Consider the following 27,280-nt stretch of genomic DNA (forward strand, 5'->3'; position numbering starts at 1 on the left):
GATAGAGACAGGTTTTTCTTAGAACAGGGAGGTAAAGGGACATGACAGAGGTTTTGGATCAAGGTCAGCTTCTAAGATCTGAAAGGGGAGCTGCAGAGTAGCAGTGGAGATGGGAGAACAGGAAATGGGGAAAGAGGTGCCTATTTTGGCCACGCCTACTTCCCACCCCCCTCTTCCCTTTTTCAAATGTCACTGTGCTTAGCTTTCTCCCCAGATAGTTTAACAAACCTGAACTCCATTGATATTTGTGTAGGGTCTTCACCACTCCAACAAGGGCCAAATTATATGCTAGGATTTGAAGAGCCCAGGGGCACATGCGCTCCACCCAAGGCATGGGTGAAAACTTAGGAAAACATATTCCTTGCCTGCCTTTTCTCCTCGTTCCGTGTGTTTCCCTGAAGCTAGGGAGGCGCTGTCACTTCCAAACCATGCCATTTTGCCGGAATCAGGGGCTTGTTTTTACCACTAACGGGGGAGGAGGGGAATGTACTTTTGACACCGCACACGTGGTGGTTGGCAGTCACTGCTGGCAGGGCGGTGGGGCCCGGCCGAGCCTGGGACGGTCACACACCCCCCTGCCCTGGAAAGCTGCACGGCCTCCCCCACTGCCCATGCGCAGCCCTGGAGCAGCAGCCGGGCACGCTCACGGCTCCGGGGGGAGGGGACAAACCTTCCTTTCCGCGGCGGCGGGGCGGCGCTCGGTGACGTCACAGAGGGGACGCCACCAGGCCCCGCCCTCCACATTCCAACGTGCCGAGGGAGTGAGGTAAACAAGGCCCCGCAGCCCCGCCCGGCGCGGCCCAGCAGCTTCCAGAAGGGCCGCGCGCCGGGTTAGCGAGGCGGGTCCGCCCACAGCAGTGGCGCAGCAGGAATTGCCGCCCTCCCGCCGCAGTGCGGGAGGGGTGATGCCCCTGTTTATTTTTGCCCGGGCGGCTCATCCTCTCCGGCTGCCCGAGCGCGGCCGCTCCCCGCCCCGGCCCCGGCCCCGCCTATAAAAGGCCGCCTGCGGGGGGCTGAGGATGCAGCTTTACAGCTCCGTGATCACCCACTACCCGGCAGCGGGGGGAGCGGCGGCGGCGGCGGCGGCAGGGGCAGGCGGGGCGGGCGTTTTCAAAGTCTCCCTGCCGGCGGTGCCCCCCTCTCCGGACGCAGCGGGCCAAAGCCCGGCTGCCGAGAGCCCCGCTAAGGAGAGTCTGGTGCCCGGAGGCAGCGGAGCCGCCATGACTGCCTTCTCCTCCTGCCTAGAGCTGATGCCCGGCGGGCCCGCGGCGGGCCCGGGCGGCAGGCAGGCGGCGGCCCCGCAGTACAGCTCTAGCGCGCAGATCACCGTGAGCCGCAGGAGGCCGCTGGAGAGGATCGTGCCCATCCGCATCGTGCAGCGCCCCGAGCCCCCCGCCGAGCTGGCCCCGGCCTCTCCGCAGAGCCGAGCCTGGCTCGAGGGGATCCTGGAGAGCATGAGACAGGCCGGCGGGGAGGCGGAGGCCGCCGCAGCCCCGCACCGCCCGGAGGAGCCCAGCAACCACAGCCTGCGCCTCAGCGAGCACTGCCAGGCTCTGCAGGCGGCGGCCAGCGTCCAGCCCGGCCCGGCCGCCACCTGCGGCGGCGAGGAGAGCAGCGGCCAGGCCCTGCCCCTGCCCTGCTCCCCGCTAGCGGAGGAGGAGGGCCCCAGCCCGAGGAGGACGCCGGAGCGGAGTGAGAAGCTGGCTCTGTACCTGGCCGAGGTGGAGAAGCAGGACAAATACCTGCGGCACAAGGGCCGGTTCCGCTTCCACATCATCCCTGATGGAAACTGCTTGTACCGCGCCGTCTGCAAGGCGGTGTACGGGGACCAGCGGCTGCACAGCGAGCTCCGCGAGCAGACTGTGCACTACATCGCGGACCACCTGCACCATTTCAGCCCCATCATCGAGGGCGATGTGGGCGAGTTTCTCATCGGCGCCGCCCAGGACGGCGCCTGGGCCGGCTACCCTGAGCTCTTGGCCATGGGGCAGATGCTGAACGTAAACATTCATCTCACCACGGGCGGCAGGCCAGAGAGCCCCACCGTCTCCACCATGGCCCACTACCTGGGCCCTGAGGACCCGGCCCGGCCCAGCATCTGGCTGAGCTGGCTCAGCAATGGGCACTACGACGCTGTGCTGGACTGTGTGTGTCCCAACCCGGAGTACGAGGCCTGGTGCAGGCAGACTCAGGTGCAGCGGAGGCGGGACGAAGAGCTTGCCAAATCCATGGCCATGTCACTGTCTAAGATGTACATCGAACAGAACACCTGCTCCTGAGACTGCCTAGTTTAGGGGCTCAGAGCCCTACTCCAGGTCAAGAGAAACAGTTTGCATCGGCCATGGTGATGATGCCTTAATCCTTCATAAAGCGGCGGTGCCGGAGACTGAGGAGCCTCCCTACAATATTAAACTGGGGTGGGGGGAGCGAGAAATCCAAACTTGTATTTGTAATATTCTCTTGCATAAAGTTAGCCCTGGATTGTTTGGAAGCGGTTTCTCCATGTATATTTGTGGGGTTTTTTTTTTTCCAGTTCTCTATTTTCTAGAAGAATGTATTTTTTGCACATTATTTTTTTAAACTGTTACCTCCATCTCCTACATCTCATGTTGGCATCTGGTTTTCAGCTGTGCAGCCAAAAAAGTTTGTAAGAGGTTTATTTGTAAATAAGGTTTATGATATAACAGTTGTCTTTGTGTTTTGCTGTGATTTGACCCATACAACTTAAGCAACCTAATGAAATTGGTGTCGGCCAGTTTGAGTAGTAGCTGTACCGACTTTACTTGATTGATGGAAAGTAAATAAACTTTAGCTTAAACCATGGTTTGCATAAAAGTTCAGAAAACTTTTTAAATAGCTACTTCAAAAAGTTTTTGATTGCCTCAAGCACAGAACAAGTCTTATAAGCCAGTTGGAATGTAGCTATTCATGAATGGTACAGGGAGCAATTGTGACTCTTCTGTATTTATTACTGCTTAGAGTATATTGGCCTCTGGTTGCTTGGGTGACTCAACCGTTCCATTTATTTTTATTCAATTGTAATAATAGAAATTTAATATAGAATGTTGTGATAAGATAATAGTTTGTAGCTTTGGCAAGAATTGGCTGTATCTCAGTATTTGGGTTTCTGAGGGTTTTTTGTTAAATGCCTTTTCTTTGCCCCTTGGCACTTGCATTGGATCAGCAGGCTGTTATCACAACATTTTACTCCTTTTGATGATTTTTTTTTTCTTCTAATCAAGAATATAATGCACTGTCCTATGTTATGTAAAAAGTATTTAAACCGAGACTTGTATGGTTTGCTGGGTCAAACATTAAATGTTTCCAACCTGAGAGCTATCTTCTTTAATCTCCTGTTAACTTTAATTTGTTAGACATATTTATTAAGTAATGCAGTTTGTACTTTTTTATTTTGTAATATTTTGTGATTTTTTTTGAATTACTACTGTACTTGTATAATAGGAATATTCTTAGCTAAAATTGAATGAATAAAGTGTATAATTTTATTTGGTTTTTCTTTACATTCTTGTTAAGAGTTGCATAGTGCTGTTTGTTTATATGTCTACAGAGGAATATTTTGTCTCCTGCACAGTCACATGTGGTGGGAGGGAACAAAAAATGACTACAAAGATTCTGGTTTGGGGAGGGGAATGTAAAAATACTGTATCTGCAGGTTTAATAAAACTTGGTTTTTGCATAAATAGCTTAAGCTTTACAAACTTAAGTAATTGAGGTATGCTACAATATATCTTATTAGCCAGATTTTTTGTATGCTATGCTGATAGTTTAGTGCTTAGCCAATAATGCTAGAAGACCATTCTTAGGCAGACACTTGTCTTTTGATATGCAACACAGTTACTAAGACTAGAATTGAGATATGAAATGGTTCAAGTCAGAACAACAGTGTGTATGTCTACACTGCAATAAAACGCCATCTGCAGTTGGTCCGGGTCAGCTGACTTGGGCTCATAGGGCTATAAAATTGCAGTGTAGACCTTTTGGGTTCTGGAACTCTCCTCTTAATAGTAACTCAGAACCTGGGCTCTGGCCTAAGCCTGAACGGCTACACTACAGTTTTATAGCCTGAGCTCTGTGGAGCCGGAGTCAGCTGAGCCAGGCTAGCCACAGGTGTTTTATTGCAGTGTAGACCATACCCATTGGGTACTTATTCTCTACTCTACAATTCCATGGTGCTTGTCTTTTACACCTGTGACACCATAGACTAACTTCCTTCTGTCTTTAGTCAGCTGATGAACAAAGATTAGAATTCTATCAGTTGATGCCAGTCCACTTGTGTTTGATCATAGACTTTAATGAATCTCCTGCAAGGAAATAAAATTCTGAGCTAAGTAAGCTCAAGGCAAAAATGTATGCACACATTATATTTAAAAGAAACAATAAAACATTAAACTGTAAGAATGATTACTAGGATCAACTAGATAAGATGGCAGACTTTAAGAATGCAGACTAACACGGCTGCTACTCTGAAATATTGCGTAGTTCATTACCAGTATCTAAATGATTTTTTAAAATTATGATAAACAGCAGCTGATGGTCACACAAAGACTGATCAGCTATTGGTGTATAGTGAGTTAGAGTGCAATATACTGAATAACATATCTTTATAAAGCTACTGGAAACATTCCATGCCTAAACAATTTATAAAATCCTCAGTTTCCTTTTAGGGCCTTTAAAATCCAGAAGTTGTCAGTTTCAGCTCTGCTGTGATATAGCAATTGCAGCTAACTTGGAAATCTCTAAAGGAGTACAGGGGTACGTAAGCTAATAAAGGGGAACTTACTGTGTATTGTGCATTTTTGGAATAATTTCTATTAAAATATAAATTGTATACCACTCAATTTGTGGTATACTAACTGAACAGTACATTATTGATTCCCCTAGGGACCAGTTCCAACCATTCCTTACTGCTGTAGTTCTGATGTCACAACAGAGCGCATGCTGGAGTGTCTAATTTTAGGAGATGTGAAGTTGGGGAGGTTCACTTTCAGACTTGGCTATTTTAAAAACTAGTTTGCAATGACATTTTGCATATATTGCTGAGGTAAACTGAACTTTGATGTTTATATTTGCAAATCATATTAAGTGTGCATCTACTATAAAAGGTATTTGAGTTGAATGTGAAGACTGAACCCCCACAAATTAGAGACAAAAACATTTTTACCTCCAGTGTTTCAAATTCAACCTGGACAGAGAGACCTCTACGGTTGGAGTTCTTTGCCACTGTAGCTCTGCCAGTATCCTGCACCAGCAAAGTGCTTCAGGGGACAAAAAAGTGCAGTTTTGCTGATACAGTAGAATCTCAGTTACGGAGGCCTCAGGAATGGAGGTTGTCTGTAACTCTTAAATGTTTGGTTTCAGAGTACCAGCAGGAGAGTGGGTTTGTGTGTGTGTGTTGGGGGGGGGGGGGGAGGTGAGAAAACCTGGATTTGTGCTGGAAATGGCCCAACTTGATTATCCTACACATTGTAAGGAGAGTGATCACTTTAGATAAGCTATTACCAACAGGAGAGTGGGGAGGGGGGAAGTAGTTTTTCATGTTTTGTGTGTATAAAAAGATCTTCTACACTTTCCACAGTATGCATCCGATGAAGTGAGCTGTAGCTCACGAAAGCTTATGCTCAAATAAATTGGTTAGTCTCTAAGGTGCCACAAGTACTCCTTTTCTTTTTTCTTAAACATTTGTAAATCCGAACAAAGTGCAATTCAGGCTCCGGATCCAGCAGCTGATGCTCCAGGCCAGGTTTCAGCAGCTGAGCTCCCTACTCAATGCCTACATGAGGCTGGCAGCCCCAGCAACTTGCTGTCAGTGGCTGCTCCTGCATGGGGGCCAGGACGGGGAAGAGGCAGCCCAGAGGTACCTATCTTTAAGATGTAATACAGGCACAGTACAGTATTTGGGTTTTTTTGGTTTTGGTGTCTGCTTCTGCCTTATTGGTTACTTCAGGTTTCACTTGCGGTCAGTCCGTAACTCTGGTGTTCATATCTGTGAGGTTCTGCTGTATAGCTATATCTACACTAGGGGCTTTTACCACCACATTATGTCAGTCAGGGATCACACCCCTGACAGACACAAGTGTATAATGTTAAAGCTGTCCTGAGTCAACTAATTATCATTCTCATTTCCCTCTCCCACCTTTATGTAACATCCCTAGTAATTTAGGGAGGACAAATGCCTTTGATCGCACCTGTGTTTTTCTGTTGTCTTCAGTTATACCTTCAGTTAACTATTAGTGCAACCCAGTTAATCTGCAGTTAATCCATACTACAGTCTGCATCTCCTGTCTGGAAGTGTGCATGCCACTTGCACCCACAAGCATGACCAGGGAGAGCTGCTGGTGAGCCTCATGCCCATCCCAGTTGACCGGCTGGGGGCATACAGTCATGCTAAAGTTGTTGCCTGGGCCTGGCGCTGGCTCCTGTGACCAGCGGCCTAACATGCTGCTGCTTTCGCTGCTGTAGTTCCTGGTAGAGCCCTGCAGCTCCACCCATATCTGCTTTAAATCCATGCATATACATTTTGTATCCATGCAGAGCTCCAGCAGTATATTATTTCTTGTTTGTACTTTTCTGTGCCCTGAGCATGTTTAACAATTACAAGTGTTTGTGATTAGTATGTTGGTAATGAGAGCACAAAAGGAGGCATTGGATAAACTTTGGCATTGGGGATCACCAGTGAGTGGCATTTTTAATAGCTACCAAAGTGATTAGTGAGCAAAAGGTGTGTGGGTGTTAGAATATTTAAAAGGACAACAGTTTTGTCAGATGTAATGTAGTCAGAATATTGTAACTCCAAAATATCTTTGAGATGGGACTTAAGTTGTGAACAGTTAAAAGAAGAGAAACTTCTCAGTTCCGGCATTTTAGTAATACTTTAATGTGTTTCATAAAATGTAGAGTATATATGTAGTACATGAATGAAAGAGCATAAAAGTGGCTTTTCAGGACCTGGTTCACTTCTAATTTGTAGTCTGTTTTTAAAATAAGCATAACATATCTGCTGAAAGAAGACTGTATTTACATCACATAGTATACACTGCAAATTCTATGATTCACTACTCCTGGGGAAATTTTGTGCTACTGTAGCACAGCAGAAAAATGCCCCCCACCCCCCAGATTTTCTTTGCTTCTGGCAGAAAATGGTTTCTGTGTGGAAGCTGCACCAGCACCCAATCACCCCTCCGTGGCAGCTCAGACCCCTCTGTTTGGTGGGGAGGAGAGGTAAATTACTGGGGGGAGGTGGGTCTCGGCATTAGTCCCAGCTGGCAGGGGGAAGAGAACAGAGACAGAGTTCCCCCTTCCCTGCACGGAACAGCTGGGGCTGGGTCAGATCAAGCCCCAGAAATTTCCCCTGGCTGCGGGAAACTGCATTTTGCAGGGAGCCATCTGGGGGGGTGAGACTCAGTGGGGGTTGGGCAGACAGGAGGAGCCGCTTCCTGTACAGTGATCCCTCCCGCACCTGTGCACCCAGAACCCCCTCCACCCAGCCCCCTCCGCATCAGGAGCCACCTGCACCCAGACCTCCCCCCTCCCCCACCACCAAGCCACCCAAACCCTCACCCCCTGCATCAGGAGCCCCCCGTACCTGGACCCCCACCCCATTGAGCCCCAACCAGCTGTACCCTGACCCCCCCCAAGCCCTTCTCCTCCACCTCACTGAGCTCTCACCACCTTCACCTGGACTCCCCTGCAGAGTCCCATTCCCCCTGCACCCAGAACCCCTCACTGAGCTCCTTTACATCCAGATTCCCCACTGCACCCAGACCCCCTGCAAGCTGCCTGCACCCAGAGTGTGCCACACAGAACCCTGGTACTCTTGAGGGAATTCTGCACCAAACAATTTAACATTCTGCAAAGTTCTGCGTATTTTATTTGTCAAAAATAATATAATCACACCATTTTCAGTTATTTGCTGACAAGTATTTTGAAATAAATTACCAAAATAATTGAAAATGGTGTGATTATATTGTGTTATTTTGACAAATAAAATATGCAGAATTTTAAATTATGTGCAGATTTTTTAATTTTTTGGTGCAGAATTCGCTCAGGATTATATGATGTACAGCTATGCCAGCTTCCTTATCTTGCATCATCAGTAGGGCTTTGGACCTAAACCTTCAATGTTGCCATATAGCAGGGGTTCTCACACTGCGGGTCGGGACACCTCGGGGGGGTCGCGAGGTTATTACATGGGGCATCACAAGCTGTCAGCTTCCACCACAAACCCTGCTTTGCCTCCAGCATCTATAATGATGTTAAATATATGAAAAAGTGTTTTTAATTTATAAGGGTGGGGGGGTCACACTCAGAGGTTTGCTATGTGAAAGGGGTTACTAGTACAAAAGTTTGAGAACCACAGCCGTACAGCATGAGCTACATTAGTTGGGAACAAGAGAAGGCTGTTATGCCAGAGTTGGGGATGGGCAACTGGGGCTATATGCTGGATCTGGGGGTGGGAAGTGCAGCTCTCTCTCTCCCGCCCATTCCTGGAGGTAAGGGCACTTCTGCACCATGTGGTGATGGGGACATCATGTGCTGTGGCTAAGGCTACTTTGGTGTGGTGTAGGCCCAGCTCATTAAACTGTTTGTTTGTGTTCAGTTGTTATTTTAGCATGCTGTCAACTTTCCTGATTAACGCATTTGACAGAAGGGAAATGGTGAGTTAACACTTATCTCTCACCAAAAACTTCATATGTGGTGGCGGTGCTTCACTTGAATCAGTTTTGGCTTCTTTGTTTTTCGCTTGAGGTTTGTTTTTTCTTCTTTTGCACGAATGACCCAACCATCCATTGTAATAACAGCAAAAGCAAAACCGCGATTGTGGCGTATGCTTATAATTAAATGTGCACACTGCATTGTAGCAAACAGATTAATGTACAGATGGTAACGACTTTGTATAATGCTGTGCAATCTTAGAAATCTGTCAAAATGCACAGCTCCAGCTGAGGACCTGGTATGTCTGGAGGAATCCACTTTGCTGGTTATTTATTGCTGTGGGTAAAATGTGCACGGTAAGTTTTTTTCCCTAAAGCTTCTCACACCCTGCCCCCCCCCCAAACATTCTGTTCCTCCCAGTTTGAGAACCTCTGCTCTAGACCATGGAGCCCACCCTGCTGACTATCAAAGGCATCTTGCAAAGACTGGTAGTGTGAGAGCTGCTTGAAAAAAGTGTGAGGTAACCTAGATACAGGGTTGCTATAAGCTCCTTGTGTAACTTTGAAAAGGTCATTAATTATGAGTACTGGTGGTGTGTTGCTTAAGAAACAGTCAGTTAGGCACAGGTGAGTTGCTTTAGGAACTAAAGCTAACGCAAGTCCAGTGCCGCACAGTGTGCAAGCTTACTCTCTGTGGAAAATATTTCAATACCTTTTCACTCTTATTTTTCTTGTACCTTGAATTTAACACTTCTGACCCGTAATTGCAGAATAGACTCTCTCTCATGACTTACAATAGAGACAGAGTGTATATGATATCTGGGAGAGGGGAGGAGTGTGTGTGCATATATGCATGTATTCCTGAAGATGGATTTTTGTAACAAAATGACCTGTACTTTAATGTTGGCTAGCAATAATTTAGGGTGGGATTTTAAAAGCTCTGATTTGGGAGCACAAATCCCATTGAAAATACCCTGCTCTAGTGCATAGCTTACCCAGCAGGTTGTGGCAACACAGGGCACAGTAAAGACAAATGTTGAAACAGTTAATTTTTTCCACTTTACTTTTAGGGTAGGAGAAATGTTGTTTACATCAAATTATGTGATGTGCCTGCTTCACTCAATAAAAATAATGTACATGGATTAGATTAAAAAACTACTATTGTAATTTATGGCTGCTCTAATAAATTAGGAGATTTGAAATGTTTTAAACTTTTCTTCATTTAATGCTTTTAACTTAGGACTACCAGCCAACTTCATCCAAATACGTCATTACCGGCAGCATCTTCTTTCTACATACACAAAGGGTCAGATACTATTCTTGGGCAGGTTTGTTCTTTTTTGCTGCATGTACTTCTCTTCATTTTTCAGCTTTACGTTTAACCAGTAATGTAGGACAGCCAAATGCCTGGGTTCAGATACCTGCTCTGGATGGGGTTTAGAATTTACTATGCTTTGCCTACTTAGTATGGCCAAGAGTAGCCCTTAACTTTCACTTTTACATAGGAGTGTTTGGAACTAATGCACAATTATCTCTGGAACGCCAACAGATATTACTTTGTATATAAATGTATAAAAAGGATCAAAAAACTTTATAAATGTTGTGTTCTATATAATGATTAAAAGATAACCAATTCATGTGTTTACGTGAATTGTTCACCTTTCTTTTAAATTTATACTGCACTGAATTAGGGTACATCCAGGAGGAACTTCCTGTTCCTACATTTTATACCTCAAGCTAGGATTGAAAGAAAAACTCTGTCAAACTGGTCATCCTACCAAATTCCATATAGGACTCTTAATCATTTAAATGTTTGCTAAGTGAAATTAACCATCTCATATAATTTAGAAGTTGACAGAGCTGTTGTGCAGCTTACCATGGGGGGGGGGGGGTAGAGGCATTGCCCAAAATAGGGCAATTACAGAAGGAGTTGTTTTGTTTTGGAAAAGAGTTACATCAGTATATGTAACACGAGAACTGCCAATCTGAAGGAATTAGTGAAGTTCTGTGTTTATTGTTATAATGCAAGTGATTCTTGCACACTGAATTATTATGAGCCATATTGCTACTTGTAGAGATTGGGTCAGGGTCAAGAGGACTAAGCCTGATAATTTGGTGGAGAATGAAGAAGTCTGCTGATTGCCATCTTACTTCTTTCTCCACTCTGGCTAAAGATCCCTAACAGCAAAAATCACTTGCAGAAATGTTAATTCAGATAATGGATGTTAGGATTTATCCTGGATTTGTACTGGTGTAATGGAAAACAGCATTTGACTCAATTCAGGTAGAGTAAGTCCTTCCCCCGCCCCTCCCTTTAACTGTAGATTCATAACCAACAAAGCACTACAACTACATCCTTTCAAAACAAGAGGAGACGCTCACTGGGGCAAAGGACTCTTTATGTGTGGCATCTAGCACAACTGAACTTCAATCCTGATTGTGGTTTCAAGACACAACAGTAATACAAATAAGATTAATAATATATACTTAGTTGGTTTGAGACTTCCAGATATCTCTAGGTTACCATTTCTGAGTACATTAGATGAAAAGCAAAAATTTATTCAAACTGTTTCTTTCTGGTACTGGTTCTTATAAAGAGTGATTTCTTTGGTACAAACTCATCCCAAGGGTAATCATAATTCCTAATGGTCTTCTGTGACTGCACAATCCCAATTGGCAGAAGGAGTTGTGGCTAGTGTAGTATCTGAAAATACTTCCAATGTATTTTTTTTTTAAGTTGACTAAACTTAAAGTTAACTTTGTACTGTAAGCTAACCCCTTTCAGTTGAATCCTATGAGAGCTTCAGAGTGACTACATTAAAGTATGTCTGATTACCACAAATATCATTTCTCTTAGCAGATTGTACCTGGTACTAAGAGATGTAGGTGACTGTGTGGGTCATTACTATTTACAAAAAATTGAATCATAGAATCATAGAATATCAGGGTTGGAAGGGACCTCAGGAGGTCATCTAGTCCAACCCCCTGCTCAAAGCAGGACCAATTCCCAATTAAATCATCCCAGCCAGGGCTTTGTCAAGCCTGACCTTAAAAACTTCTAAGGAAGGAGATTCTACCACCTCCCTAGGTAATGCATTCCAGTGTTTCACCACCCTCCTAGTGAAGACGTTTTTCCTAATATCCAACCTAAACCTCCCCCACTGCAACTTGAGACCATTACTCCTTGTCCTGTCCTCTTCTACCACTGAGAATAGTCTAGAACCATTCTCTCTGGAACCACCTCTCAGGTAGTTGAAAGCAGCTATCAAATCCCCCCTCATTCTTCTCTTCTGCAGACTAAACAATCCCAGTTCCCTCAGCCTCTCCTCATAACTCATGTGTTCCAGACCCCTAATCATTTTTGTTGCCCTTCGCTGGACTCTCTCCAATTTATCCACATCCTTCTTGTAGTGTGGGGCCCAAAACTGGACACAGTACTCCAGATGAGGCCTCACCAATGTCAAATAGAGGGGAACGATCACGTCCCTTGATCTGCTCGCTATGCCCCTACTTATACATCCCAAAATGCCATTGGCCTTCTTGGCAACAAGGGCACACTGCTGACTCATATCCAGCTTCTCGTCCACTGTCACCCCTAGGTCCTTTTCCGCAGAACTGCTGCCTAGCCATTCGGTCCCTAGTCTGTAGCTGTGCATTGGGTTCTTCCGTCCTAAGTGCAGGACCCTGCACTTATCCTTATTGAACCTCATCAGATTTCTTTTGGCCCAATCCTCCAATTTGTCTAGGTCCCTCTGTATCCTATCCCTGCCCTCCAGCGTATCTACCACTCCTCCCAGTTTAGTATCATCCGCAAATTTGCTGAGAGTGCAATCCACACCATCCTCCAGATCATTTATGAAGATATTGAACAAAACCGGCCCCAGGACCAACCCCTGGGGCACTCCACTTGACACCGGCTGCCAACTAGACATGGAGCCATTGATCACTACACGTTGGGCCCGACAATCTAGCCAGCTTTCTATCCACCTTATAGTGCATTCATCCAGCCCGTACTTCTTTAACTTGCTGACAAGAATACTGTGGGAGACCGTGTCAAAAGCTTTGCTAAAGTCAAGAAACAATACATCCACTGCTTTCCCTTCATCCACAGAACCAGTAATCTCATCATGGAAGGCGATTAGATTAGTCAGGCATGACCTTCCCTTGGTGAATCCATGCTGACTGTTCCTGATCACTTTCCTCTCATGTAAATGCTTCAGGATTGATTCCTTGAGGACCTGCTCCATGATTTTTCCGGGGACTGAGGTGAGGCTGACTGGCCTGTAGTTCCCAGGATCCTCCTCCTTCCCTTTTTTAAAGATTGGCACTACATTAGCCTTTTTCCAGTCATCTGGGACTTCCCCCGTTCGCTACGAGTTTTCAAAGATAATGGCCAATGGCTCTGCAATCACAGCCACCAATTCCTTTAGCACTCTCAGATGCAACTCGTCCAGCCTCATGGATCTGTGCACGTCCAGCTTTTCTAAATAGTCCCTAACCACCTCTTTCTCCACAGAGGGCTGGCCATCTACTCCCCATGTTGTGATGCCCAGCGCAGCAGTCTGGGAGCTGTTCTTGTTAGTGAAGACAGAGGCAAAAAAAGCATTGAGCACGTTAGCTTTTTCCACATCCTCTGTCACTAGGTTGCCTCCCTCATTCAGTAAGGGGCCCACACTTTCCTTGGCCTTCTTCTTGTTGCCAACATACCTGAAGAAACCCTTCTTGTTTCTCTTGACATCTCTTGCTAGCTGCAGCTCCAGGTGCGATTTGGCCCTCCTGATTTCATTCCTACATGCCCGAGCAATATTTTTATACTCTTCCCTGGTCATATGTCCAACCTTCCACTTCTTGTGAGCTTCTTTTTTATGTTTAAGATCCGCTAGGATTTCACCGTTAAGCCAAGCTGATCGCCTGCCATATTTACTATTCTTTCGACTCATCGGGATGGTTTGTTCCTGTAACCTCAACAGGGATTCCTTGAAATACAGCCAGCTCTCCTGGACTCCTTTCCCCTTCATGTTAGTCCCCCAGGGGATCCTACCCATCCGTTCCCTGAGGGAGTCGAAGTCTGCTTTCCTGAAGTCCAGGGTCCGTATCCTGCTGTTTACCTTTCTTCCCTGTGTCAGGATCCTGAACTCAACCAACTCATGGTCACTGCCTCCCAGATTCCCATCCACTTTTGCTTCCCCCACTAATTCTTCCCTGTTCCTGAGCAGCAGGTCAAGAAAAACTCCCCCCCCCCCCAGTTGGCTCCTCTAGCACTTGTACCAGAAAATTGTCCCCTATGCTTTCCAAAAACTTCCTGGATTGTCTATGCACCGCTGTATTGCTCTCCCAGCAGATATCAGGAAGATTAAAGTCACCCATGAGAACCAGGGTGTGCGATCTAGTAGCTTCTGCGAGTTGCCGGAAGAAAGCCTCATCCACCTCATCCCCCTGGTTCGGTGGTCTATAGCAGACTCCCACCACTACATCACTCTTGTTGTTCACACTTCTAAACTTAATCCAGAGACACTCAGGTTTTTCTGCAGTTTCGTACTGGAGCTCTGAGCAGTCATACTGCTCCCTTACATACAGTGCTACTCCCCCACCTTTTCTGCCCTCCCTGTCCTTCCTGAACAATTTATAACCATCCATGACAGTACTCCAGTCATGTGAGTTATCCCACCAAGTCTCTGTTATTCCAATCACGTCATAATTCCTTGACATCACCAGGACCTCCAGTTCTCCCTGCTTGTTTCCAAGGCTTTGTGCATTTGTATATAAGCACTTGAGATAACCTGTTGATCGCCCCTCATTCTCAGGATGAGGCAGGAGCCCTCCCCTCCCAGACGTTCCTGCCTGTGCTTCCACCCGGTATCCCGCTTTCCCAGTTACCTCAGGACTTTGGTCTCCTTCCCCCGGTGAGCCTAGTTTAAAGCCCTCCTCACTAGGTTAGCCAGCCTGCTCGCAAAGATGCTCTTCCCTCTCTTCGTAAGATGGAGCCCGTCTCTGCCCAGCACTCCTCCTTCATGGAACACCATCCCATGGTCAAAGAATCCAAAGCCTTCTCTCCGACACCACCTGCATAGCCATTCGTTGACTTCCATGATTCGACGGTCCCTGCCCCGGCCTTTTCCTTCCACGGGGAGGATGGACGAGAACACCACTTGCGCCTCAAACTCCTTTATCCTTCTTCCCAGAGCCACGTCGTCCGCAGTGATCCGCTCAAGGTCATTCTTGCCAGTATCATTGGTGCCCACGTGGAGAAGCAGGAAGGGGTAGCGATCCGAGGGCTTGATGAGTCTCGGCAGTCTCTCCGTCACATCGCGAATCTTAGCCCCTGGCAAGCAGCAAACTTCTTGGTTTTCCCAGTCAGGGCGGCAGATAGATGACTCAGTCCCCCGGAGGAGAGAGTCCCCGACCACCACCACCCGCCTCCTTCTCTTGGGAGTGGTGGTCTTGGAACCCCTCATCTCAGGACAGTGCATCTCATGCCTTCCAACCAGCGGAGTCTGCTTCTGCTTTCTCCCCCTAGACATATCATCTGGTCCACTCACCGCAAAGGTACCTGTGGAGAGAACATGAAAGCGGTTAGTTACCTGTGTCCGCGTTGCTGGAACCCGGACATTCCCCCTTCTTCTTCTGGAGGTCACATGTTGCCAAGCTTCTTCACTGGCCTCTTGGCTCCGCTGTGCAACCTGCTCTAAATCTTTAGAGCTTTGTGCCTGTAGAAGCATAGAACTATTGATATAAAATAGGGAAGGTACAGTAAAATAAAGGGTATTCAAAGTTAGCTAACATGAAGATTATAAAAACATTTATAGCTCATGCATAATGTTTTAGCTGACAAATTCCCCTTTGTCTCTTTTTTTTCTCTTATCATATTTTATAATTTGCCTGAAAACTGAACGTTTGAGCGAATCTTTTCCTGTTAATTGTTCCTCAGCTAAAGCCATTTTATTTAAACTTTTTAAATTCCTAGATTAACGGTTGGAATATATACAAAAAAGGAAAATGACAATCAATATATTTGAACACATCCCTATGACTGAATGTTACAATACATTTAATTGGATAATACTTAGACTTATATCTGGTCATTATCACTAACAAAGTGAATGGCAGAGTCTAAGATCCCTCAGAGGGAATTGTTCAGCACCCCAACTGTTTGTTTTTTTTTAAATACCAAATGGTCTCAGTTTGATCAGCTGCCACAGTGTGAATGGTAGGAGAGTGACTTCCATAGGGCCACCAACCCTTAAGTTTTATAAACTACTTATAAAGTTTTATAAGCATCAAAACTACACCCTAAATTCTACTTTGAAACTAACTGGCAGCTGGAGCAGTGTGTGGTGCACTGATGTGATGTGCTGTCTGCATGACTTGTTAGTAGTAAGTGGGCATTTGCTTCCTGTATCAGAACATTTCTGACTGATCTTAATCTGCATCCTCACATACTGTATTGCATTAGTCCAGGGGTTCTAAAACGGGGGGTTGTGATCCCTAAGGGGGTCACAAGGTTATTACTTGGGGGGGTGTTACGAGCTGTCAGCCTCCATCCCAAACCCTGCTTCGCCTCCAGCATTTATAATAGTATTTAAATATTTAAAAATGTGGTTTTAATTTATAAGGGGGGGGGTCACACTCATAGGCTTACTGTGTGAAACGGGTCACCAATACAAAAGTTTGAGAGCCACTGCATTAGTCTGATCTTCAGGTGATAAAGATCTGGATGACAGCAGCAAGGTTTGTATCTGAAAGGAGCAGTTTCATCCTCCTTTCCAAGTGTTGATACTAAAATGTGTCTTGGCAACAGCTTTTACCCGAACACCTAGAAGCAGTTATTCTTTTAACTAGACTTCTGGGTTATGAAGCTGAGTAACTAATGGTGGGTGGATGAACACACTACTTCAGTCAAGTGGATTGAGATAATCTCTGCTAATTCTTTTGGTTGCTTCCTCTAACCTTTGGGCATTATCTCCATCTTCTCTGGACTGAGCTGTAACCAGCCTTGTCACACACTAATCTCATTCAGACACTAGGTTCTGACAGATGAGCTGGACATAAAAGCTGGGTATTGTCAATAGACCGAGGTTATTGTACCCCATGCCTCCTTCCTGGTTTTCTTAAGGACATAGTATAAATGTTTAATATGAAGGGTGATAACATGCTATTTGTGAAAGCTCTGAGTCCAGTGGTCCCCAAATTTTTCAGGTTGTGCCTCCCTTACCCCTGTTCATGTCCCCACCCCGAGCCAGGGCCAGGTTGCAGCTCTGGGGAGGGGGAGGCGGACAGGGTAACAGGCAGTGCTGGGAGTGGAACCCTGGCTGCAGGCCGGGAGCCAGGGCCCCAAGTGCAGGGCTAGGAGTGGGATTGGGTGACGCTCCCGCTCTGCGCCTCTTGGGGTTTGGCCTGGGCCCCAGATGTACCCCCTAAATGGTCCTCTGTTCCCCCCAGGAGGGTGCATCCCACCATTTGGGGGCCTCTGCCTTAGAGATATGAACAATTACCCATCATCTTGGGATCTCTCAGACAAAAATGTTCAAAGCTGCTTTGCTAGTCCAGGCTATGGACTGCAGATATGTTGCCATTATCTTATGCTAACCAGCATTTGGCAAATCTGAAAATGCCATGGATGCTTGAGATCATTAACCAATGCAATTAATGCAGTTTTTTTACCAAACCCAGGCCTGAACTCAGATTTAATTGATATCAAGGAAATCTTGAGTATTCCAGACATTTGTTTCTATCTTAAGTACTTATATGTCCCCTGTTACCACAGTATCAGCCCACCTTAATCTTTTTTAATATCTTTTGTGGCAAATTGCCAGTACAATTATGATGGGTCCTGCACTTCCTCTTCTGGGGCCGGGGGGGGGAGGTTTCAGGGAGGTTCAGGTTGCCCCTGAACTAGTGTATTTACTGTCCCACTAGTAACCCAGAGAAGGGTAGTGGAGAGGGAGGGACCCAGGCCCGCCCTCTACTCCGGGTCCCAGCCCAGGGGCCCTAGGGATAGTGGTAAACCACTTGAACTAGTGCTTCCTTCCCCTGGGCTACTTCCCTCTCCTGCTCTTCAGCTTGTGGGGCTTCCTGTGCAGGCATACGCGCGCGCTCTCCCTCCCCCGCCGTCTCTTTACCTAGAGTCTTGGTCTTCTAGCCAGCCACAGCACTTCTCCAAACTGCATTCTGCTCCACGTCCAAGCCACTCTACTCCAACTCCTTCCCCTGGCTGATTGAAGCAGGGGTTTTTTATCGGGTGACTAGCTTCAAATGCTCGAATTGGCTTCAGGTGCTTTTAATTAATCTCTACAGGGAATAAGGCTTCTCCTCATCCTGAGACTTACATATCTCTCCTATATTGCTCCCCTGCTGCCTTCTGGCCATGCTGTATCACACTTTTTAATTGATTTTCATAAAGAAACAAACAATGAAAAATACAAAATGGTAAATTACGTACAGCTTGGGTATGTTTCCAAATACTGCATACTTCACTGGATCTCCAAGAGAATTAGTAAATTGTAAAAGACCACACAGTACAAGACTAGACAATACTACAGAGATATAATAGTTTGAGTGGGGATAACAGTAATACAGTAGGAGAAGACCTATATGAATAGGAAGAGGAGGGAAACCTGGGCAGAGGGTGGGAAAAAGAGGAGGGATTAGGTGAATTGAGGTCTGGCATTTTTTGATCCTTCTCAAGCTTTTTTATCCAAATGTGTCTGGAATTGGTCTCCAAATTTCTTTGAATTCATATAATTGCTGTCCAGTGGCAGAGCATATTATGTAATATTAAAAAGTCTTCTGTGGATCTCAGGTAGTGCTTGATACAACAAAAGATTTTATATAGGATGCCACAGAGGTTGTACAAGATAAAGGCATCCTCTGCTTGTTGGCATTGTAAGAAAGAAAAAAAAGACCACTGATGCATATGCTATGAGACTGTCCAACAGTCAGGCAGCTGTGGAAAGAGATGGACACAGGAATTAAAATAGTGCTCTTTTTTAGAAGCCAAATCTCAGCTGAAAATTATATGTAGGTTATTTACCTGCTAAGAGGGGTTTAACTCTGCCACAAAGACTTTTTGGTTTGTTGTCAGCATCAATGATCACCAAGATCATGAGTTGACAAATATGGAAGAGTAGACTTATGCCCAGAATACAGTAGAGGTATTTGGGCCTGTCTGAGTTAGCAGTTAAAGAAAGAATACAAACATAAGAAGGCTATACTGGGTCAGACCAAAGGTCCATCTAGCCCAGTATCCTGTCTTCCCACAGTGGCCAATGCCCAGTGCCCCAGAGGGAATGAACAGAACAGGTAATTATCAAGTGATCCATTCCCTGTTGCTCATTCCAGCTTCTGGCAGAGGATAGGGACACCATCCCTTCCCTCTTGGCTAATAGCCATTGATTGACTGATTCTCCATGAATTTATCTTGTTCTTTTTTGAACTCTGTTATAGTCTTGGTCTTCACAACATCCTCTGGCAAAGAGTTCCACAGGTTGACTCTGCACTGTGTGAAGAAATACTTTCTTTTGCTTGTTTTAAATCTGCTGCCTATTAATTTCATTGAGTGACCGCTAGTTCTTGTGTTATGAGGAGTAAATAATGCTTCCTTATTTACTTTCTCCACACCAGTCATGATTTTATAGACCTCTATCATATCCCTCTGGGTTGTCTCTTTTCTCAGATGAAAAGTTCCAGTCTTATTAATCTCTCCTCATACAGAAGCTGTTCCATACCCCTAATCATTTTTGTTGCCCTTTTCTGAACCTTTTCCAGTTCCAATATATCTTTTTTGAGCTATGTCAACCATACCTTCACAGAGTATTCAAGATGTGGGTGTACCGTGGATTTATATAGAGGCAATATGATATTTTCTGTCTTATTTTCTATCCCTTTCTTCATGATGCCCAACATTCTGTTTGCTTTTTTAACTGCCGCTGCACACTGAGTGGATGTTTTCAGAGAACTATCCATAATGATTCCAAGATTTTTTTCCTGAGTGGTAACAACTAATTTAGACCCCATCATTTTATATGTATAGTTGGCATTATGTTTTCCAATGTGCATTACTTGGCATTATCAACATGGAATTTCATCTGTCTTTTTGTTGCCCAGTCATCCATAATCTCATAATATTACCTCATAATCTTCAATTTTTTCAGTCTCACAACATGCCAGTGAGGTAGTGGAGGCATTGTTTCCTAGTGCACAGAGCACTGATCTGGTGCTCAGGAGTCCTAGGTTCTGTTCCTGCCTCAGTCACTGGCATGCTGGGTGAACATGGGCAAGTCATTTCACTGCTGTCTGCCTGAGTTTTCCCATCTGAAAATGGGGATAATGATATTTTCTTTCTTTGTAAAGCATTTTGATAACTACTGATGAAAAGTGCTACATAAGAGCAAGGTATTTTGTATTACAATTTCCAGTGGTGCGGGAGGCAGCCTGATATGGCGGAGCAGATAGAGGTCTGGAATGTGGAAGACCTGTGCTCTATTCCAGGCTCTGCCCTCGATCTGCTAGGTGACCTTGGGCAGGACATTTAACCTCTCTATGCCTGTGTTGGGCAGGTAGGCTCATCAGCCATGGCAGGCAGTCCATTTAGGAGAGGGGAAACTCTGATTTCAAACCAGGCGCATCAGATCTGGCGAGCTGTAAAAGTAGTGCCAATTGCACATGCTCTGAGACTCTACACTGCTAACCCTGCTAACAAGGCAAAGGCAGGACTATTTCCAGTACTCTTTCATCACAACTTCACTTTTCAAAAAGAGGAGTTTTGAAGGGAGATTGATTGGGTCAAGAACTGCACTTTTATTTTAGCAGAGATCTAATATGTTCTTCATTAAAATAAGGGGGAACTCTGTGCTCCTGAAAGGAGGAACCACCACAACTGGTCCCCTCTCCGGACCTCCATATTCCTAGCTTCTGCTGATGGTCCATCCCCTTAACAACCCCAAGCTGTTCATCAAAGGGAACTAGCTGCTGTAGCGACCAGAGTGGTGACTTCGAGAATGGGCTGCAAAAGGTGACTTAATAATATACCCATTCTTAAATTAGAACTGTGCAACCCCATCCTCAAAAATATATATATTGGGTGTCATTGTTTCCAGACCAACCAAGAGAGAATATAGGAGAAGAAATGGCCAGGTGGGAAATAAATAGCAAGAACAGATCAGTTTGTACAGAAAGATTCATTTTCCATGCAAACATCCTTAGTGATAGTGGAGGACAGAGAAATGGAAAAACATATGACATATTATTTACTTGTGTTAACACAATAGTTAAGCTTGAGAAAGCATTTGCATCCAAAATCTCATTCCACGTCCCCTCACCACCAACTGTAATCCTTTCAGGCTGAATTTTTCAACATTTGGTCTTAGTTCTGTTCAGTTTGATGAAAACATAGGTGTGTATGTAACATTTTCTAAACATTATGTCAACATTATGTTACCAAATAATGAAAACAATGCATACATGGAAAAGGTGGAAGTGTAGTTGCTGAAGGAACCTTAACTTTGAGGTCCCTGGCTTTAGTGGGTTTGACATCGCAGTCATAACTGTATTTTCATTTTTTTTGTATTAAGTAACTTTAGTCACAGTTCTCCATAAGGCATCATCCCCTTTTTTCACAAGTGAGAATGTTACTGGTCATCTTTGTTTGAGTCAGTCCCCAAACAAGTTTTAGAAACATTACCCATGTGAAAAGTTCTATTTCTGAGTTTTTAATGCACGTGCTTATTATCTTCAACTACACAAAAATGATGCAAATCAAGCACCCAAATCGGACAATTCAAAGGTTAGTTTCTAATGCAGCATTAATTCAGCCTCTGTATATTTTCCGGTAAACATTAACAGGAGTATTACAATTTATATTTAGCAAAGCAATCCTGAATGGAAAGTACTATGTGAGTACCTTGTAGACAAACCACTTTAACTTTTAAAAATGTCTTGATTCTTGCATACCTGATTTCATGTTTCCACATTTAATTAAACCATGAAAGAAAAAACGGGTGTGTTGCGCCTCTGAAAGCAAGGGTTCACTGACAAAGTTTGCAGATCCTGTTGGTTCTGCACAAGAAGCCAGTTTCTTTCAAGGATGCTGAGTGAGCTCTCCCACCATAGTCATTCTCTTGTTGGCCTTCCTGACTGCATCTGTACAGAACAGACTCTCACCCTAAGATGCAGAGCTGAAGTCAATGCATTGATTTCTACACCTATTTTTCAATGGTAAATCCACAGGATCTTGGAAGGGGGCATGTTGCAGATAGCAAATCAAATATTCCAAATCTTGTGATGCCCTGACCATGTGGAAAAGCTGTATGTGTCTACTTCTGCAGTATTTGGGCTTTATGCCCACCTTTGCCCCCTTCAACCTTACCCATAAAAAGGGAGCATCTGGGCCTTGTGATGAGGTAAGGAAATGACTTCAGTTTTTCTGGGTTGTTGTTTTTCTGCATTATTGGGGTTTTGTGATGGTGAAATAGAAATATTTTTAAATAAGGGTTTTTTTTTTGTTTTAGTTGTTTCTTTGTCTAAACCTTTAGCATAATCTTCAGCTGCAGAAGTTCAGAATACTAGTGGCCATGAGCATGAATACTGCTGAACCAACTATTCCTTTAAAACAAACAAACAAACAAAACCTGTCTGCCAAGTCAACTCTCCTCTATTGTTGAGTGCTCTGTTCTTGTAAGGAGCTTACAAATCCACTACTAGGCTCTTCCTACACTTTCTTGGCTATGCTGCATCCGTATGAAAGAGGAAGAAGACTCTCTGTGGAAAGAAGCAACTAAGATCCCTAGCTGCAGTCTTCTCTGTGCAGGGTAGCACTGGTCTGCACACATAGGGCCCCCTTGATTTTGGGGCTCGGTATGGACACAGGGATTCATCTGCACAGAACAACTTGCCAGATAGGAGCCTAACACATGACTATGGAACCAGCATTGCCCAGTCCTTGCTGTCTTAGGCACGTAGCTAAAAATCTAAGAATACTGAAATGTAGTAATTTTATTAACACGATGTGTGACCTGGTCAGTTAGGTGAAGTTATTGTATATTGGGTTACGGCTTCCTGTATGAATGTATAGTTCTAGCTTCATAGGGACCTGTGGGAAGAGGAAACAGGAAAACAACACAATAGGTATAGATAAGCAACCTTTTAGCAAACATTTGGGGGACAATTGGGCAATGACATATTTCCAGTGCCCGAGGCTGAAGTCACACAGCTCTGTATATATATGTTCTGCCACTGCAGGGAATTAACAGATCAAAGCACTTATAAACAGTTAAAAAGCCCTTCTCAGGAGATAAGTGGGAGGTCAATGGCCAGGAGCTGTCCAGGGAGAGAGGTGTATATAATAACTTCGTTCTCCTACAGTATGCTGATGATCTGGCCCTTTTGGCTGACATCAAAGAGGAATTGGTAAATATAGTAGCAGAGTGTTTGAAGGTAAACACAAAGAAAACTGAAGTTACGCAAGTAGAGAAGGTGGAAGAAGAACTGTTTGAAATTTCAGGAGAGAAGCTGAATCAGAAGAACAGATCTGTGTATTTGGGAATACACTTAGTGCTGCTGGAGAGAGAACTGAAAAGAAGAGCCCAGTTTGCATGGATGGCAGTGAACAAGATAGCAGAAGTACTGTGGGACTGGCAATTAAGACACAAACAGAAAGGAAAGTTGTATGCTGTGACAAAGTCAGTCCTGACAGATATAAGAGAGCGGTGGAGGGCAGATATATCAGCCCAAGAACGGTGAAGGCCCTGTTCCCTATGAGCTGAACACCTCCCTATGAGGTGTTCACTGGAGACACCTGAGGCCAGATAAGGGCTGCCAGTGACCTTTAAAAACCCTTCTTCTGTTGAGAGAGAGGGAGAAGGGGAGAGAGGCTGCAGTAGGGGTAGTGACAGCAGGAAGGAATGGCTGCCATCGGGTGGACGGCTCTCCCCTCCCTAAAGGGAAACAAACTAAGTTTCTGCTTGGGGAAGAACTGACAATTAGGAGGCAGTGTAGTAAGGTAATGCCTTGGAGAGGGGGCAGGGAAAAGTGTTTCTGTTGTGAGTTTGGGTTTTTGCTTTGTTTTGTTTTGCTTAAGGGAATTTCTTGGGCTTACCCTGAGGCCCACCATTTAAATAGGAAAAAATTAAACCAGATTGAAAAGAAAAATCCTCTGGAGTCAGTCTAATTTACTCCAGGCCCTTAGAGAGAAACACTGAGGCTAATGAGGCAAAGAAGGTACCCTGCCACAATGCTGAGTGTGTTTGTCCCTGCTTATACTATGGTTTAGAAATGGTGGGTCATACAGAGATGGAAGAAAAGAAGATACAGGAAGTAGAAAATAATATACTAAACAGAATGCCAGGCAAGTGGAGGGTAGACAGAGTGTACATGGAAGAAATTAGAGGGAAGATAAACTTGGTAGTCTCAATGATAGTTAGGCAGCAGAGCATATGTTTGAAGTGGGCTAGACGTGATAAGAATGGGAGAACAACAACCAGCAAAGAAAGCATGGCAGGAAGAGGACAGCAAAAAAGGATGTGGAAGACAGAGGATTGATGGACAGACTCTGTCAAGAGAAGTTTGTAGAGAAAAAGACTACAACTCCAAGATCTATGAACCCATGCCATGGACTAGAAGGAGTGGTAAAGAATTGTAGACACCTCCAACCCCGTGTAAATGGGAAAAGGAGTCAAGATGTGAAGTGAAGTGATCTTTGTCTTCCTAAGCAATGTATAAATGAATGACCTTTAACAAAAATGTCTTTGGAAACAGAGAGGGGAAAGTGAATTACACTGAGTGCCTCCTGACTTTCAGTTCTGTCATGCAAATACATACTTATGTATCTGTACTGAAATACTTCAGGCTGTATTGTTCTATTGATTTTTTAACTGGAACACTCCACTAGGGATGGTCCCCTATTAATAGATGGCACAATATATTAATAAATTAATATATAAATGACTAAATAGATTGTAACTTTCATGACTACTTATCCAATATTCAGCCCTCTTGAATCTCTTACAGTATTCAGTCTTTAAATAAATGTGTTAAAAATATACATACATTGAATTGGGACTTGTTACATTTATTGTGTTTTGTGAATGTGTTTGGTGTTTCATTACTCTTCTTGCCCTGCAGAAATCTAGCTCAATTTTCAAAGCAGTGTGCGCAGAGTGTACAACTGGTTATGTACAAATTGCCCTTTCCTTTTCATTAACTATCTTTTGGTTAGGGCGGTAGAGAAGCTCGTTGGTTTTAAGAAAGAATGGTTTCTGAAGTTAGTATCAATGCCACTACTAACAGATGCTTATGATGAAAGAATTCAAAGCTTCTTAAGGAGATGAATAGTACTGTCTGTACATTTAATGTAAAGGGTTAGAAGCCTCTTTTAACCACTGAGATTTAAAGTGATAAAAATCCAGTGTATCTGTTCCACTACTCAATTCTCTAAGATATATATTTGTGTGTGTGCTAACCTATGTAAAAGACATCTTTTGTCACTCAGGAAGGCATGTTTGAAGTCAGAACTCTTCAACACATACCACACATGCTAATGATAGTGTGTGTGTGTGTGTGTGTGTGTGTGTGTTTTTAAGGTTAGCTTCAGAGCATATAAGCAAATGATGCTATCATAAAGCTATTTTAAAAGTACAATGTTTATTCCAACAAAACTCTAAATGGGTTGCAGTAATACATATCTAAAAGCAGTAAGCTCTATTACATATTTTTTAATTATGGGATGTAATAGTGTTTTAGTTAACACAGATGTTCCTAATGCCATCATACGTCTGTCATATTTTTTGTAATAGTCACATAACTGTTTGAGGCCATATAATTAAAGGGATTTTCTGCTAGTAAAATGGATGGTTTTAATCTTGTCATGTATTTAACTAGGGCTGTACAGATCGGGATCATCCCCAGAGTCAATGCACAAACACACATGAGTAATGTTGACTTCAGTGAGACAACAGAGGCAAGTAAAATACATGCATTTGCAGTATTTACCCCGAAGTAGTTATTGTGTTTTATATGTTTCAGTTTTAATTTGTATTTAGTGTCAGTAACAAAGATTTAAGTGATATTAAATCTACACATAGCTAAGTGTAGCAGAAGTCAGTGGCTACAAGGATAAGATAATTGGGTAAGTAGGCCAGTCAGTAATTATGCTCAGAAGGTAAGGATAATTGATAGCTGCAGTAAATGGCTGAAGTTAGAATAACTTTTGATTTCTTTGTTCTCCATTTTTGTTGTTGTTTTAGTAGATTTTTTTTACATCTAGATTTAGTTATTGGTGGAAACAAGACAATATTTATTAATGCTGTTACACTCCTGGCAATTAGTGTTAAAGGACAATGAGAGAAAACACAACTATATTTTGTTGTTCACTGGTCAAAGCGGAGGAGGATTATATTACAAGTTTTAGGACAGTGGAAGATTTTAAATTAGGATACCTATTAAATGGACACCATTAAGTAGTTCAGGCTCAATTAGGTTTATATAATTGGCTAAACAATGCAGAAGCAGCAATACATGCAAAATAAAAATGAAACTTGATTGGAATGAGTCACTCAAATGGATTTCTGGCAAGTGAAGCTATGTTTTATTCTTCTTTAGAGCTGTTTGGTTGTTAGTAACTATCTAAATAATAGTAAAGAAATGCAAGTTGTTGCCTGATCTATCCCTTATCTATTCATTACCAGTTAGCATTCTGTAGTTTTGGCAGGGTTCTGCCTTGTGACCAGATCCAGAAATATTAATATTATTAGGAAGACCCTGGTGTGCACAAAGGAGGTAATTACATTTAGGAAAGGCATTCTGCCCTTGTAATATTTTTATTACCACCATTAGCAAAATCAGACACTCCAACCCAGCAAAGTAGACATATAATTTATAATGGTCAAAACATCCCATGTCTAAGCATCCATATACTCTCACCCTCCTTTGCAGAATAACCCGAAGTGTTAGTTATCATCCTCACCATCATCATCACCACCACCAGTGGTAGTCATCCTGGCATCTCCCAAGACACATAGGCCGGGATACAACTTTTATAATATGTTATGCTGACTCCCACTATGCCTAATGCATATTCAGGAGGGGTTTCATCCCCTTTTCCTTATCTGAATTTCCTCTCCCTAATAAGGTTGGGATGCCCTTTTCCTATAAAAAGAAAAGGAGTACTTGTGGCACCTTAGAGACTAACCAATTTATTTGAGCATAAGCTTTCGTGAGCTACAGCTCACTTCATCAGATGCATACTGTGGAAAGTGTGGAAGATCTTTTTATATACACACAAAGCATGAAAAAATACCTCCTCCCACCCCACTCTCCTGCTGGTAATAGCTTATCTAAAGTGATCACTCTCCTTACAATGTGTATGATAATCAAGTTGGGCCATTTCCAGCACAAAAGAGGCTCAGCCGGAGCCTGAACCCCAACATAGTGCACCAGTGGAAAGTGGTTCACAGTCAATGGAAACAGCCCCAGCCCCTACATCGCTTCCAGAGGGACCAAACATAGGTCCACAATCTAATGAGGAACTGATGTCTCCAGCATCAAGGGAACAGTTCCAGACCGAACAGGAAGCAGAGAAAAGCCTCCAGAGAGCTTGGACGGCAGCACGGAGCAAC

General features: G+C 44.1%; 1 protein-coding gene across 1 annotated transcript; it reads left to right on the forward strand.

Moving 5' to 3' along the window:
• The first annotated feature begins 750 nt into the window (after window positions 1–750).
• OTUD1 (OTU deubiquitinase 1) lies at window positions 751–3,701 on the forward strand. Its single transcript, XM_073334242.1, has one exon. The coding sequence runs from the start codon at window positions 1,020–1,022 to the stop codon at window positions 2,277–2,279; it is 1,260 nt and encodes a 419-aa protein (XP_073190343.1). The 5' UTR covers window positions 751–1,019; the 3' UTR covers window positions 2,280–3,701.
• The last annotated feature ends 23,579 nt before the right edge of the window (window positions 3,702–27,280 follow it).

The sequence above is a fragment of the Lepidochelys kempii genome, chromosome 2, assembly GCF_965140265.1.
Source record: "Lepidochelys kempii isolate rLepKem1 chromosome 2, rLepKem1.hap2, whole genome shotgun sequence".
NCBI lineage: Eukaryota > Metazoa > Chordata > Testudines > Cheloniidae > Lepidochelys > Lepidochelys kempii.